The sequence below is a fragment of the Anoplopoma fimbria genome, chromosome 15 (genome assembly GCF_027596085.1).
Source record: "Anoplopoma fimbria isolate UVic2021 breed Golden Eagle Sablefish chromosome 15, Afim_UVic_2022, whole genome shotgun sequence".
Lineage (NCBI taxonomy): Eukaryota > Metazoa > Chordata > Actinopteri > Perciformes > Anoplopomatidae > Anoplopoma > Anoplopoma fimbria.
The window spans coordinates 14,628,679-14,642,047 of NC_072463.1; the positions used below are offsets into that span (position 1 = coordinate 14,628,679).

Genomic DNA, 13,369 nt, shown 5'->3' on the forward strand with positions numbered 1-13,369 from the left:
AAAGATGGGTAATAGTCACGTTTCGTACAACACGTTTCAAAAAATGCATGTGCTTTTTACATAAAAAAACTAAACACCAAAAATAGTGTAGTGCATGTTAGAGTTCCATACCTTTGAGGACAGAGATGTGCTGTGGCGTCTCCCCCATCTCCAGGTTGTCAGAGTCTCTCAGTTCCACCTTGTCATAGCCGTACCAGCCCAGCAGCTCGTTCATGGTGCTTTCTGCAAAACTCTGCAACACAGACAGTTGGCAGGTGAGACCCAAAACAAACTTCAACCTCAACATAAGTTGTAAATCTTGCAATGCAAGCTGCTACAGTGCTGATAAGAAGCGAAATCGCAAGAAATTAACGGTGATTCTTTTTTCCCCCTATGATATACCATGTAAATGTTACCCAAGCAAACATCTTGACATTTGGAAAACAGGATGAGGATAAATGAGATTTGAGGTCACTTGTTATACAAGAAATGCAACAGCCTGCTACTTTTGTTGCATTTGCTGTGCTTCTCCTGAGACCTTGACTGTAAGACTAGCTCCTCAGATTGGCCCACAGCACCGCATACCACAACTAATCAGGCTGAGATATTGCGATCCCACTCAAATCTCAAAAACCACGATTTTCCCTCTAGGTCCTCTACATTAGTGCAGATGAAACTAATTAGGGTTAACTATATCCAAACCCTGGACAATCAAACTAATGGACTGATTATAACCTTATCACAGCACACACACCAGCATAGAGAATGTATCACTACAGTGACAGCAGAGATGAGGGTTTAACTTGTGAGTCTCTAAAGCTCCCTCCTCTCTCTTACAGCTTATCTGATTGGTTGAAATGATTGTCTCTGCTGACTAAAATGGGACAGGGGTTAAATGGACCATGGGGGCCAGTAATTCATGGGGCCCCGACGCTAAGGGACCCAAAAACAACATGCAAAGACCATACACATTTTTGTGTCATGGCTGTTGTTAACCTATACTCTACTAATTTTAGTGGGAACAGAGATGTCATATTTATTCATAATGATTGATTTTGATGTATTTGTTTTATGGTTTGAGTTATCTTCATTCTCGGTGGGTCTTAACACACAGAATAAGCCAGCTTAAAGTGCAATATGTTAAAACCCCTTAACATGCATAACAGTTCTCCTATTTTGTTACCCCTTAAGTAGCTTTAAGGATGTGCAGCAGATGTGCAGAGTTTGTTAAGACTGACCCACCGTTAGTGATGCTGATATTAAAGGAATATTTATCTTTCTCTGGCGGAGAGTTAGACCATCCATTCCACTCATCGCTCAGGACCACTCTCATATCTGTACTCTGTAATATGAAGCGGCAGTCAGCGGGTGATTAGCTTAGCTTAGCATAAAGACTGGAAGTGAGGGAAAACGTTAAGCCTGGCTAAATCCGAAGAGGAAAGACATTGCAGTAGTATGTCGCGTTTGTGATACCGTACAAAAGAAGATGGAGTGTAAAAATGACGTGTTTACTGTATGTGCTGTTTTCCCCTGTTTCCAGCCTTTATGCTAAGCTAAGCTGATGCTAATGTTTGCTTTAGCCTATATAGGGAGCTTACAAAGTGGCATCGATGTGTAAATTTAACTGGTTAAATATTAGAGCATCTAAGTAAGTAGATACCCTTAATCACTGTAAAAACACTGTGTGCACTAATCCATCACGGTGAACAACCAATAACAACATAGTAAAAACACTAATATAGAGTAAAATAGCTCTGAGCAGTAAATAACACATCACAGTCCACAGCCATCCAATACACTTTGAGTGGGGCTCTAAAGTCCCAACACTCACCAGCAGCACAGCAAAGCAGGGTGCTATGCAGATAGTTAGTGCAGGTATGCAAAAATAAACACACCTAATCTATGCAGGTGATACATTTAAGTATTTCCTCCATAAAAGCCTCTAGCAGCACAGTCAATACACACTCAAAACAAAACCATAAACCTGCTAATGCATACAGCCCATTATCACCATCCACCTCTCAGCTGGAATATTCCCAGAAGCTTCTATTCACTGAACCCTAAACTGTGGTAAATGGTTCAGCTACCGTTTGACTGGAAAACATAGATGAAAATGTGCTTTCTGGAAACAAACTAGAGCAGCAGCTGAGGATGAATCCGCTGTAATTATAAAATATTAGTCACAGGTCACTAAACTATCGGCTTAGAGGGAGCACTAGTCCTCGGCGCTGTAAATTATGCTTCCTACATATTGCTGCTGAATACATTTCTGCACATTCATCTTAGAATGATAAACAAATCCAGCTCACAATTTTCACTCGATAAGCCTTAGGTACGGGATGCGCCTGTCAATTTAGTGCACGACAACAGCTTGTAGAATCGCATTACAGGCTTGCGAGGGGCAACCACGAGGCATTGCCACGGAGATGACCTGCCTTGTCGTACCATTGGTGGTCTTGCTCCAGATCAACTTGACAAGACTCGAGTGAGTTCATTATTTTATAGCTGCTCCCACTTTGTGCGTTATCTTATCGTGGCAGCAGCCGACACTCATCAGTCACTACATTAAGAGGTTAAACGTCAATTACAAACATCTCCCGTCGATACATCAGAGCCGGGGCGATTGTGTTGGAGTGGTTCAGTGCATGTACCCGTACATCTGACTCTTGGCTGATCTAAATTTAACGGCAACATATTAACACGCACATCCGCAGATGAGAAGAGATTATCTGCATCTGTTGTCTTCAAACCGTTGCTACGTTCTGAGAGGAAAAAGTGTGCAAAAGCTACTTCAGATTGGGGCCTAACTGTTGTCCGTCAGTAAATAAACGTAAAAGACAATTGCTATCTCAGAGGGATGTCTGATTGGACAGAAAGGAAGTTGGAAGACAAATCATATGCGTACACTTCCATATTGACTTTACAGGTGCACTGAGCGACTATCTCATTGCTGGAAGTGCAAGTTTGAAAAACTATAGGATAAGTTTGTTTTCACGCCAAGTTCATGTCTATCAATAAGGCCTGAGGATGACAGAGAGAGAAAAAAAGGTTCTCAATGCAGATTTCTCTAGAGAGTGTGCACTCACTGCTGGAGGCAGGGCTGAAGTATTGATTCGTGATTTCCCGTGGGCGGGAAAAGTGACCGTGTCTGCAACCAGAATTTAATTTGGGCAAATGAAGTGAAACTACGCATTTTTTTTCCACAATAAATATCTTATGCAGCTCAAAGGAAGGAAAGGAAAGGAAAGGAAAGAATGAAAGAAAGGTCTCTGTTGGACACGCAGCATGTCTGAGTCCACAACCTGCAGAGAACAGGTTGGGCCACTGACTTAATCACTTGATACAAATTCAATTAACTGAGTACCAACACAAAGCGTGGTTTGGATATTGCTTACAGTGGTATTATAGTAAGGGAGAGACAAGTGGGAATGAGCTCATACACACACACACACACACACACACACACACTGAGGCAGAAGTATCTCTTTGCATATTTGAGACACTGTGGCAAAGTAGAGGAGTGACAGAGGCAGATTTCCTCCTGCTTCATCAGCAACATTCACTCCTATTTCTAAGCATTTCTGAGAGAAATTCATGATGCGCTGTATTTTTATCTCAGAGATGTAGCACTGCTCTCTGGTCAGTTTTGCTTTGTTAATACGGAGCATATAGTTTCTGCTGTTCCGTGCAGAAGTAAAGTTTGCCACACTTTGTCGCAGGGCTAAATGCTGGGGAGGGATTACAGGAGTTATTGATCTGCCTGTTATGAAATACCACGGTGTTGTGGTGGTCGGTGGGCAGAGATGGCACAAAGGTGCGGGGCACGGTTCAAGTCGATTGCAGGTGAGGTCGAAGCACCATGCAAACTGCAGGACTGTTTCAGTACTACGCGCAAACATGTTTTGAACATCTGTAACTCAGCATCCAACAATGAGAACATTTGCAGGGATTATTTTCATTTTTAAAGTCTATTAAAAAACCCTTACAATCTCATATTTTTTGGTCACAGATATTTTAGAAAAAAGATACTGGTTAAATCCGACTGAAAGCAGCTGTTAATGAGGACAGCTCATGTTTGCTCATGTAACAGCACTTCTGCTTGAACAATGCTGAGTGACAGCATTGCTCACTCCGCCTGAAGGTTCCTAGAAGTCGGATTTAGCACCGTGTCCTGAGCAGAGCTAAAGTTAGGTCCTGACAGCTATATACACAGTTGTGTTTTCACCCATGGAGACGCCCAGTGTCTTCATGGCATTTTGAAATGGCCAATATAATTGTTGATTCAGGGGGGGGAGGGGGTCCTGTCAATTGTGTTTGGCATTTGTATGTTTTCTCCGTATTCATCAAGGTTTCCTCACAAAATTCACATACATGCATGTCAGATCCAGCAAATTGTCCACAGCTGTGAATGCAATTGGCTTGATTAGTGTGTTTTCTAGCCTTACACACATTGCACTGCTGTCCCACATCATTCTAAAATGAATCAATTAGGTAAAGAAAATGTTTGATATCTAAACTGAGAAGCTGAAAATCCTCCACAGGTTTTCTAAAACATTTATTATTCTTAAAAAGTAACAGTGCTCTGACAGATTCAGAGGGCAAACACATGGCAAGCACAACTGCGCGGATAAAAACCTTGAGAGGAAAATCATCCTTTTGAACAAATGAGTTGGAGCATAACCCAACCTGAGTGTAGCGCTGAGTAAAACGGAAGTATCTGTAAAAGAACCACCTCGCGGGAGACAAAAAAAAAAACACAGCATCTTTCTGTCTCTTGTTCCTTCCTACCAAACTATCCTCTGTGTCACCCTACTACTTTGAGAAAGTGGGAGTGATATTAAGGGTGGAATCTAATCCCGGCTGGCGGCTCATCAAAGCGACGGCGCCGACTCTGGTTCTGGGTGAGCTGGGGAGGAAGAGGCGTTGGAAGCACATGGGGCAGCTACAGATGTCTATATGTTACACTGGATGTATAGCCCTTTTATCAGCTTTTAATCACAAAATCACAAAATCTTCTAAAAGACTCAAAACAGAACAGAGGTCATTCAACTGGAAGTGTCGTTGATTTTTCTGGCTGCCAAACATTTTAAAACATTTTCTGAAATGTATGGCCCTGAGATAGTGATTTCATTCGGTCCGTCCATCTGTCATAATTATGTTGTTGACCTTTTGTTAACTGCCAACATCGAGTCAAAATTTCCCCTTGACCGAAGTTTTGGTTCATGCCCAGGTTATCGCAAAAACCAAAAGGCAGGAGCTCCAAAATATTTGTTGTCGGTATTTATGGTCCCCAAAGAAATTTACATATTTCAAAATGTTTAAATCTAAATGTTTACTTAGAAACCATTGTCAGATCAATATGTTCACTTGTACACAATAAATATACAAATCTAAAATACATATTGCCACGATCAGTTAGCTCATTCATGCTGCCAAGAGGACGAACCCTTTCCAGCTAATGCTTAAAGTTGACTGTGTAATGCTACTTCTGAACAGAAACTCTGTGTGTTTAGTTTAGTTAGCTCTGTTAGCTGTATTAGCCGTTAGCTATTAGTTCTGTTAGCCAAACATAACCCAGGACTGAGCTGCCCACCGACTGCTTACGGCTAACTAGCTCTCCTCCTACCGACATAAGAGGATACGCTCCGTTATAGTCAGCACTTGGTTCAGCTTGTCATTTGCCAAGTGCTTCATTGAAACTGAAAAAAAACAAAACGTTCTTGGTAAGACTTTCCACTGTTCCAACAATCACCAACCGTGGTTTGGTCAAAATAAACCCTTAATTCACCAAGTTAGATGTTGAAAAATGCTGGCTCTACCCGCTGTTTTTTCCCAAATGTTTATCTCTCATTTTCTTTTGAGCAGACCATTTATATTATCTAAATTGAATGAGAAACAGCAACCCAAAAAACTAACAATCAGCAATACTACCCGGAAGCTGCTAACACCTAATTAGCTCTCCTCCCACCAAAATGAAAGGACGAGCTTGGGCTTTTATCGATTTAGAGTAGTGAGGACGCAACAGTCGTTGACAGTATGAAACAGTCAATAAAACATTTTTTTAATTGTATATCACAACAACCATGAGAGGTCCTTGAGCATACAGTCATAAATTAGCAGAAAAAATAATTGGCCGATGGGATGGGTCCAACAGAATGCAAGATTAGCCGAGGACAGGCAGATAGATAGACAGACAGACAAAGAGATGCACACACACTCACGATCGAATACATAATCACCCGGCAGAAATAATAATAATGGCAGCAAGTACTAATTGCTTGCTATTTCATGCGTAAATCCTTGCAAAAAGTCTAAGACATTATGGCCTAAGAAATTGTTGAAATCTTAGATTATTAATAATAATATGAATTATTAATAATTAAAAACAATGTAACTGATCAAACTCCACTGTCATTTAAAACACCACTTGAGGCATCATGTCTGGTTGACACTAGGGCAGGTTTTGACTCAACTTCATTGCTGGTGCTGTTGAATAGTATGTGTTTTTAACATTTCAATCAAACCCCTTTTGTTATAAATGGATCGCAATAGCTTGGGGCACCTTATACACTGCCATCTCAATGTGCACACAGTATATGATGTTTTATGAATATTGTGTACAATTAGGCTTCATGTGCTTTAAAATTGCCCTGCCTCTGCTGATGCATGTGTTGTGTACTGTGGGTTAGACCTCTGGTGATTTTACAGAATAGTTACTCATGATACTTTTACTACAGATTAACAAACTGGCACTTCTCTGCCATATACTAAGCAGTGGATTATGATAGAAATACATTTAAAACCTCCTCAGTCTTCCCCCTTGTTTCCCTCCAGTAAGACCCAGCCGTGGCCAGTATAGGGCTTGTGGTAATGATGATGGCGGGAATTGGAGACCCTGCGGGTAGAAACCAGAGCAGGTCACTGTACACCGTGATAAAATTCCCAAATCCACACGCCAAGTTTCCCTTCGCCTCCTACTCCGCCTCCTCCACCTCTCCACTTTTCCACTCCCCTGTTCCCTCTCTTTCCTCTTCTGCCTCTCCTTCTCCTCTGCTTTCATTTCTCTCTACTTTCCTTGATATCTGATCCAGCGGAGAGACACTCGGGTTACAGTTTTTACAGCTTAGCCAACCCAGCGCTGTATACATTCCTTTCTCCACTGTTTCTTACCCCACTCTCTCCAGCCTCTCATATCCCCTCCAATGCCCACTCCTCCTTGTCCTTGATTACTCACCGGGGCTTATTTTACCGTTGCACACATTAAGCAGCCAGATGAAGGAAACAGTGTCAGGCTGTTTGGTTTTGCAGAGTATGATCTACTCACAAGGGCACATTGTGTGTCTGTCTTGTGTGTGTTTTTAGTTTTTTTTGGCCTGAAATATTGAAGATGAGAGAGGGGAACAAACAGAGTCATTTTGTTCTGAATCTGAATGTGTGCAATTGTAGAAGTTTTCTAGAACTGGAAATCAATACGGTAAACTTCACATACTGCCTTTACTTTTGCAGGCTGTTATCATGCAACCATGTTAATTAGCTGCAAGTCTGGTTCGGGTTTACAGTCTGATTTGTATCCAGGTGTAATGTTCTCATAACCAACCTGTATAGTTAAATCACATCAGATACATCCATATTTGTTTGACATCCATCAACTTATCAACTCCCATAATGTCACAATAACATTGAAAGTATTGAGCAAAAGAGGCTGCAGCTAGTTTCCCTACCATCTATCCGTGGATCAGTGTTTTCCTAAATTAAATCTGTAGACAGCCGCTTGTGTGTAAGAATGTGTGTGTGTGTGTGTGTGTGTGTGTGTGTGTGTGTGTGTGTGTGTGTGTGTGTGTGTGTGTGTGTGTGTGTGTGTGTGTGTGTGTGTGTGTGTGCAATAGGAGATGAAATTCAAGGTTGCATAATGAGCTACAATCGAACTTGTTTAGCCTTTGAAAGTGTTTTGACACCTTAACCACATCTGCTGCTGCATTCTGCAAAGCTTCCGCTGGTATTGACGGAGATACCGGGGTTGCCATGGGAGAGTGGTGTTTTCCCCTACGCACCAGCAACACAGCACGCTATCTGCTGTATTTTGTACTGACATATCTTTAAAAAAAATACAACATCCATAAGCTGACATATTTATTCAGTCTGGTACATCTTTATATTGAAAACTCAGACAATTTGACTGATCACTGCGCTTACATACCAAATGACAAATGAATTTGCTTTAATCGAACGAGATGTTTAAGTGACACGTCTTCTCTGCAAAAACATATTGTACTGTAAGATATGTCGATTCACTGAACGCTGAATGATGACCCGCGTCACAGCATCCATCACTTTCTACATAACGGCAAACCACTTCCTTCAAATAAAACATCACTTCTGACCGGTGACTGACATCCTATAATTACTCGGCCAATCTGATAAATTACAAGAGGGGACAATTAATTCTTTGCTCTCGGGCTGTAATGATACAAATGACCAAATAAAACCTGGACGGACAGCACTTCAAGTGTGCCTAAATGATGCTCATAAAGATTTCATTCATTCTAAATGCTCCACTGAGACTCCCTCAAGTGCTCCCCTGATAAGAAATAAGGAAATGTCTCCATGGAGAGACCCTGCCTGACATCCCCTCACCCACCTCTCCCTTGCAGACAACAGGATGATGGGTTAACTGTATACATCTCAAACTGATATGACTTTCTTTTTATTTATTTTATTTTATCAAGAAATAAAATTCCACTTCAACAAACTGTTATTCTGCCAATGGAATACAATGCTTTTCTCTGGATGCAGTTTTAATAAATAATCAATGATATCTCTGAATGTAGCTGCGATTAAGTGAAACACTCTAAAAGACAGTACTGTATAAATTGCTTGATTCCAAAATGCTACATTATCGTGCATTATCATGCAATATCACATCCCGTTCTTTCTTGCCCTATGATAATCACCAACAAAGCATCCAGACTGTATTCAATTCAATAATTCAATATTTATTTATTTTCTACAGTAACAGAGAAGAAGCGGTGACACGTGAACGCGGCTGGAATTGATACAAAAAAAAAAAAAAAAGCCTTTATTCCAGCAAGGTCTTTTTTTTTTTGGTTCAGGACTCGCAGACAGACAGCCTTCAAAAAAATAAAAAATAAAACAATTTCCACAATCATCCCTGATGTGATCACCTGCATATCCGCCCAGAACAGCAGAGCCCCGGGTGCATATGTGTCTCCAGCCAAATGTGTATACAAACAATGAAGAGATGGAGACAAAGCGGACACACAGCCTGCCTCTCTCTCTCTCTCACACACACACACACACACACACACACACACACACACACACACACACACACACACATGTCAGGAACACTTTCTTTCTCCTCAAGGAGCCGCGCGGAGCACGGGGGGCTCAAATATCATAACGTGCGTCGAGCAACAACAACAAAAAGGAATAGAAAACAACGTGTGGGGCGAATATTGGCTGAAGATCCGCTGCAGGCCGAACACAGGAGACAATGTGCTCCTTGTCGAGTGCGTAAAGCTCACAGACGCACATCTGGATCGCACGCCTCTGGGCAGCTGGGCAGCACACACACACACACACACACACACACACACACACACACACAAACGCAAACACACACCTCCACTCAAGAGAGGCAAACGCAGTCAGACCCGCAAAAAGCAGAGTGTGTGTCCCCCTCATCGATTCACAGTAATTATGCACCTCGGCAGCCCTCCGTTGCGCCGTAGTCCCACAGTATTAATAGTAATAGTAGAGGCGCTGTTGACGCCTTCACTGACGCACTGGATTTTCCATTTACTCCGAGGCAAGCCGTTAAAGGCAGGGCAGAGCAAACCAGGCGTAATAATGACAGTGAAGGCGACAGGGAGCGATCACCGGAGCCCTCACCGGCACCAAACTTACTAGAGGAGCAGTGAATGGTGCCGCATCCATTGTGAGAGGCGGTGCGCTGGCACGGTGCGCTGCTCGGGCTGACATTCAGCGTGGACAATAGTACAGCAAAAAGAAAAAACACACAACATAAATCAAAGTTTGAATACCATGCAGACCATTGCACTTGCAGTGTGTCGTCTATTTCCACTGAGGTCGCCCGGTGTGGAGCCTCCACAGACATGCATGCTCCTCTCAACCCACTCTGTTTCCACGCGTAATCACATGCAAGTGGGCAGCAGACCCCCTTTCTCTCTCTCTCTTTTTCTTTTTCTTGTTTTCTTTTTTTTTTTTTTTTTTACCTTCATCTCTTCATTTATTTCCCTTTTCACCGGGTGAGCTGGTTTTCGGCTTCTTTTATTTTCCGGAGGTCTGCCCTCTTTTTCCATCTCTGCCATGTTTTCTCTGAGATACTTCTGTCAATATTTGCGGTGAGGAGGGGTGAGATAGGGGGTGAGAGAGAAAGAGAGAGAGAGAGAGAGAGAGAGAGAGAGAGAGAGAGAGAGAGAGAGAGAGAGAGAGGCAGCAGCGGCTGTTTACAGTCGCCAGACGGCGGATGTCTTGCAGCTTTTCAGCGGCCCGTGTGACGCTGGTGATGCCGCCGAGGGCTTGCGGTGCCCGGCTAAGTCAGCCATCTTCTGCCCCGTATCCTCCGCGGTCTCCGTGCGCCAGTAGAGTGGCGAGCCGCCTCTGTGAGTCAAAAGGAGAGGTTGAGTGAGGGTGGGGAGGGGGTGGTGGTGGTGGTGGGTGGGGGGGGGGGGGGGGGACAAAACGAGACAGGGGGAGGGGCGTGCGCTGAAACATTATATGACGCGCTGGTGATCTGAGGTGGGCTATTTCCTCTCGCTTTCCCAGGGAGCGCAATCAGAGCAGTCACATCCACTTAGCGCTGCGCTCGCTCCCGCGCGGTGACAGTGTGCGAGCAGCAAACAGGTGCCCACACACGGTCACCCGGTCCCTCCTTGTTCCTCTGGGGAGTCTTACAAACCTACACGGTGTTTGTTATTACGCAATTATATATATATCTTTTTTTTTTTATCAGTTACAGACCTCACTGCTTAAGTCATTAAACACCACAAACTTCAGTCAAGAGCAATGTGCAGGTGTAGTGCCTTGCTCGGAGACGCGCAGTAGGTCAGTGGATGTTGCAGGGATTAAAAAAAACAAAACAGGGCTTAATTTGTCTTGTGAGGTTTAATGTTCGTTTATTGTCATTCAAAACAGGGTTGCAGAAAGAAATGCAGTTGAAGTCCAATTTTGCTATGCATGAGAAAAACAAAAATGATTAGTTCAGGAGTCTCACAGTCTGAGGAAAGAAGCTACTCTGTGGTCTTATGGAATGGTAGCAAATACTTCCAAATCTCTTGCCAGACAGCAGCACAGGTTGTGGCTGAGTATTGTCTTTAAACATCCTTTCGGGCTCTTTGCAGGCACCTCTTGTCACCAATATCACTGATGTTCTGTAAATGGGTACCGATGATGTTCTCTGCGGTTTAAATCACCCTCTGTAGAAGCCCTCTTGTCCTAGATCCCAAACAACAGTTTGTAATGTTTCCCTGTCGCAATGCTTTCTATTGCTTCTTTTTAAAAGTAAAAAAAGAACCTGCCACAGGAATTTGCCCTCTTTTGTTTCCGAAAGAAATGTTGAATCTTGAGCTATTTTCACTAGGATTAAGATATGTTGTGATCATGTCAACGAGAAACATTATAATGGAAAGTCAGGAGCATCTGGGGGAGGTGCATGATGTTGGCAGTCGTCTCAACTAAAGCAATCAAAATAGAAAAAAGAATGTCATCACAGTTATAGAAAAGGTCGAACTGTCTATGGGTCCAACACTGTCAAGGCCAAAGGAAACATTTTAAGAGTCTTGTTTTATAATGTCCCAACCATCCTGATCAAAATAAAGCTCCATTTGGCCTTCAATGTTGCTTCTTCTCAATGAGGTTGTTCCATCAGGTAACAAAGTGCATGGTGCAAATAAGCCTCTGTTTTCAGTTGATACCCTGTTTTCATATAAAATGTGTCCTTATTAAACATGTTTGCAGGTATCCCATAGTTCAGTTATTGGACTTGTAAGAGACAGCGAAGATTGAGGATGTAACAAAGGTCTGATAGGCTTGATTCATACCTAAGACATCACACTTTGAGCCTTGAAACAGCTTTATAATTTTTTTTATTATGGGACTGAGCAATAATGACTTTGAACTTCAAAATCTCACTTTCAGTCTAAGGCTAAATGACAAAAACTGGAGCTGACAGTCAGCCACCATTCTTTTTTCAACACTTATTCCAATAAATGCGAGTAGGTAATTTAGAAACATAGTCTTTATTTATCACAGCCTGCACATGTCTCATATGGAAAACATCCAGATGCATGCTATGGAGGTTTTTTCACAGCAGACACTTCGAGACACATTGATAACATCAAAAATGACTGCATTCCATTCAGGTGAACGAGTTTAAGGGTCCTGGTTTTGTGCATGCGGGTTCAATGTCATGGCATCCTGGCACACTTGATAAAACATGAGCGTCATTCACCAAATGCTGCATTTATTTCATGCTATGACAAGTCAAAAATATCCCATATGCACATACAGTTCACATTCACATATACCTACACATGTTTTAAATGCACCACATTCAGATGTATGTTGTTGTACGGCTGTTTTAATGTGCTTTTTGACATGACGTGTTTTGACAGTGTTGTGACCGTGTCACAGCAGGATGTTTTACAGTTGGTTTCCTCAGCTAGAGGCCACTCAGTTAATGTAAAAACAGGGTTTATTACTGGCATATGAAACAGTTACAGATCCCCTATAAAAAGATTTTAGCTGTTGGCATGAATTTACCTATTTCATCTGTGTGCTTCATGCTGTCACAGAATTACAATGAGTTGGCAGGTGGAAAGCCACTGAGAGTGCCCTGGAGAGGGGGGGGGCTGATGCTCATAGCATTGTGACACCCATTTGAGCTGGAAAATCGGCGGAAAAACAGGAGCTGTGAACCGTGATGCAGGGTCGGGGTGAGATGTCTTGTGTGTGTTACAGTGTTGATCCTGCCATGCCTTTGCAAACCAACCACTCACCTGCATCACAAGATTCAGCCCCAGCAGTTCGGCTTAGTGTGATACATCTGTAATGTAATGTCCCTGATACAATATGCACTAATGCAGGTGGCGGCAAGTGTGTGAATAAAGATATATGGAGGAAACAACTATTTTTTTAAAACTGTTAATTTGAATTGCTATAGCTAAACATTGTTGTAACATATATTTCTAAAAACAAAAGTGCAGCACTTGATAATAAATGCAGTTTTCCTTAAGCATACATGAATATACAGTGTGTGTGTTTGTTTAGTCCACTCAGCAAAGGAAACTGCAGCATGTAATGTAAGTTGTCCTTGACAGATGCTCTCTCCAGTCCAGTAGTAAGCAGA

General features: G+C 42.4%; 1 protein-coding gene across 1 annotated transcript in view; it reads right to left on the reverse strand.

The window, feature by feature from the left end:
- sobpa (sine oculis binding protein homolog (Drosophila) a) overlaps positions 1-10,331 on the reverse strand; it is a 34,295-nt gene extending 23,964 nt beyond the window's left edge. The window contains exons 1-2 of the mRNA XM_054614470.1: positions 10,236-10,331; positions 112-232 (exon numbers count right to left, since the gene is read on the reverse strand). Of these exons, the coding sequence (XP_054470445.1) occupies positions 112-232; positions 10,236-10,331 (217 nt within the window). The remainder of the gene's footprint in view (positions 1-111; positions 233-10,235) is intronic.
- Positions 10,332-13,369: the final 3,038 nt, after the last annotated feature.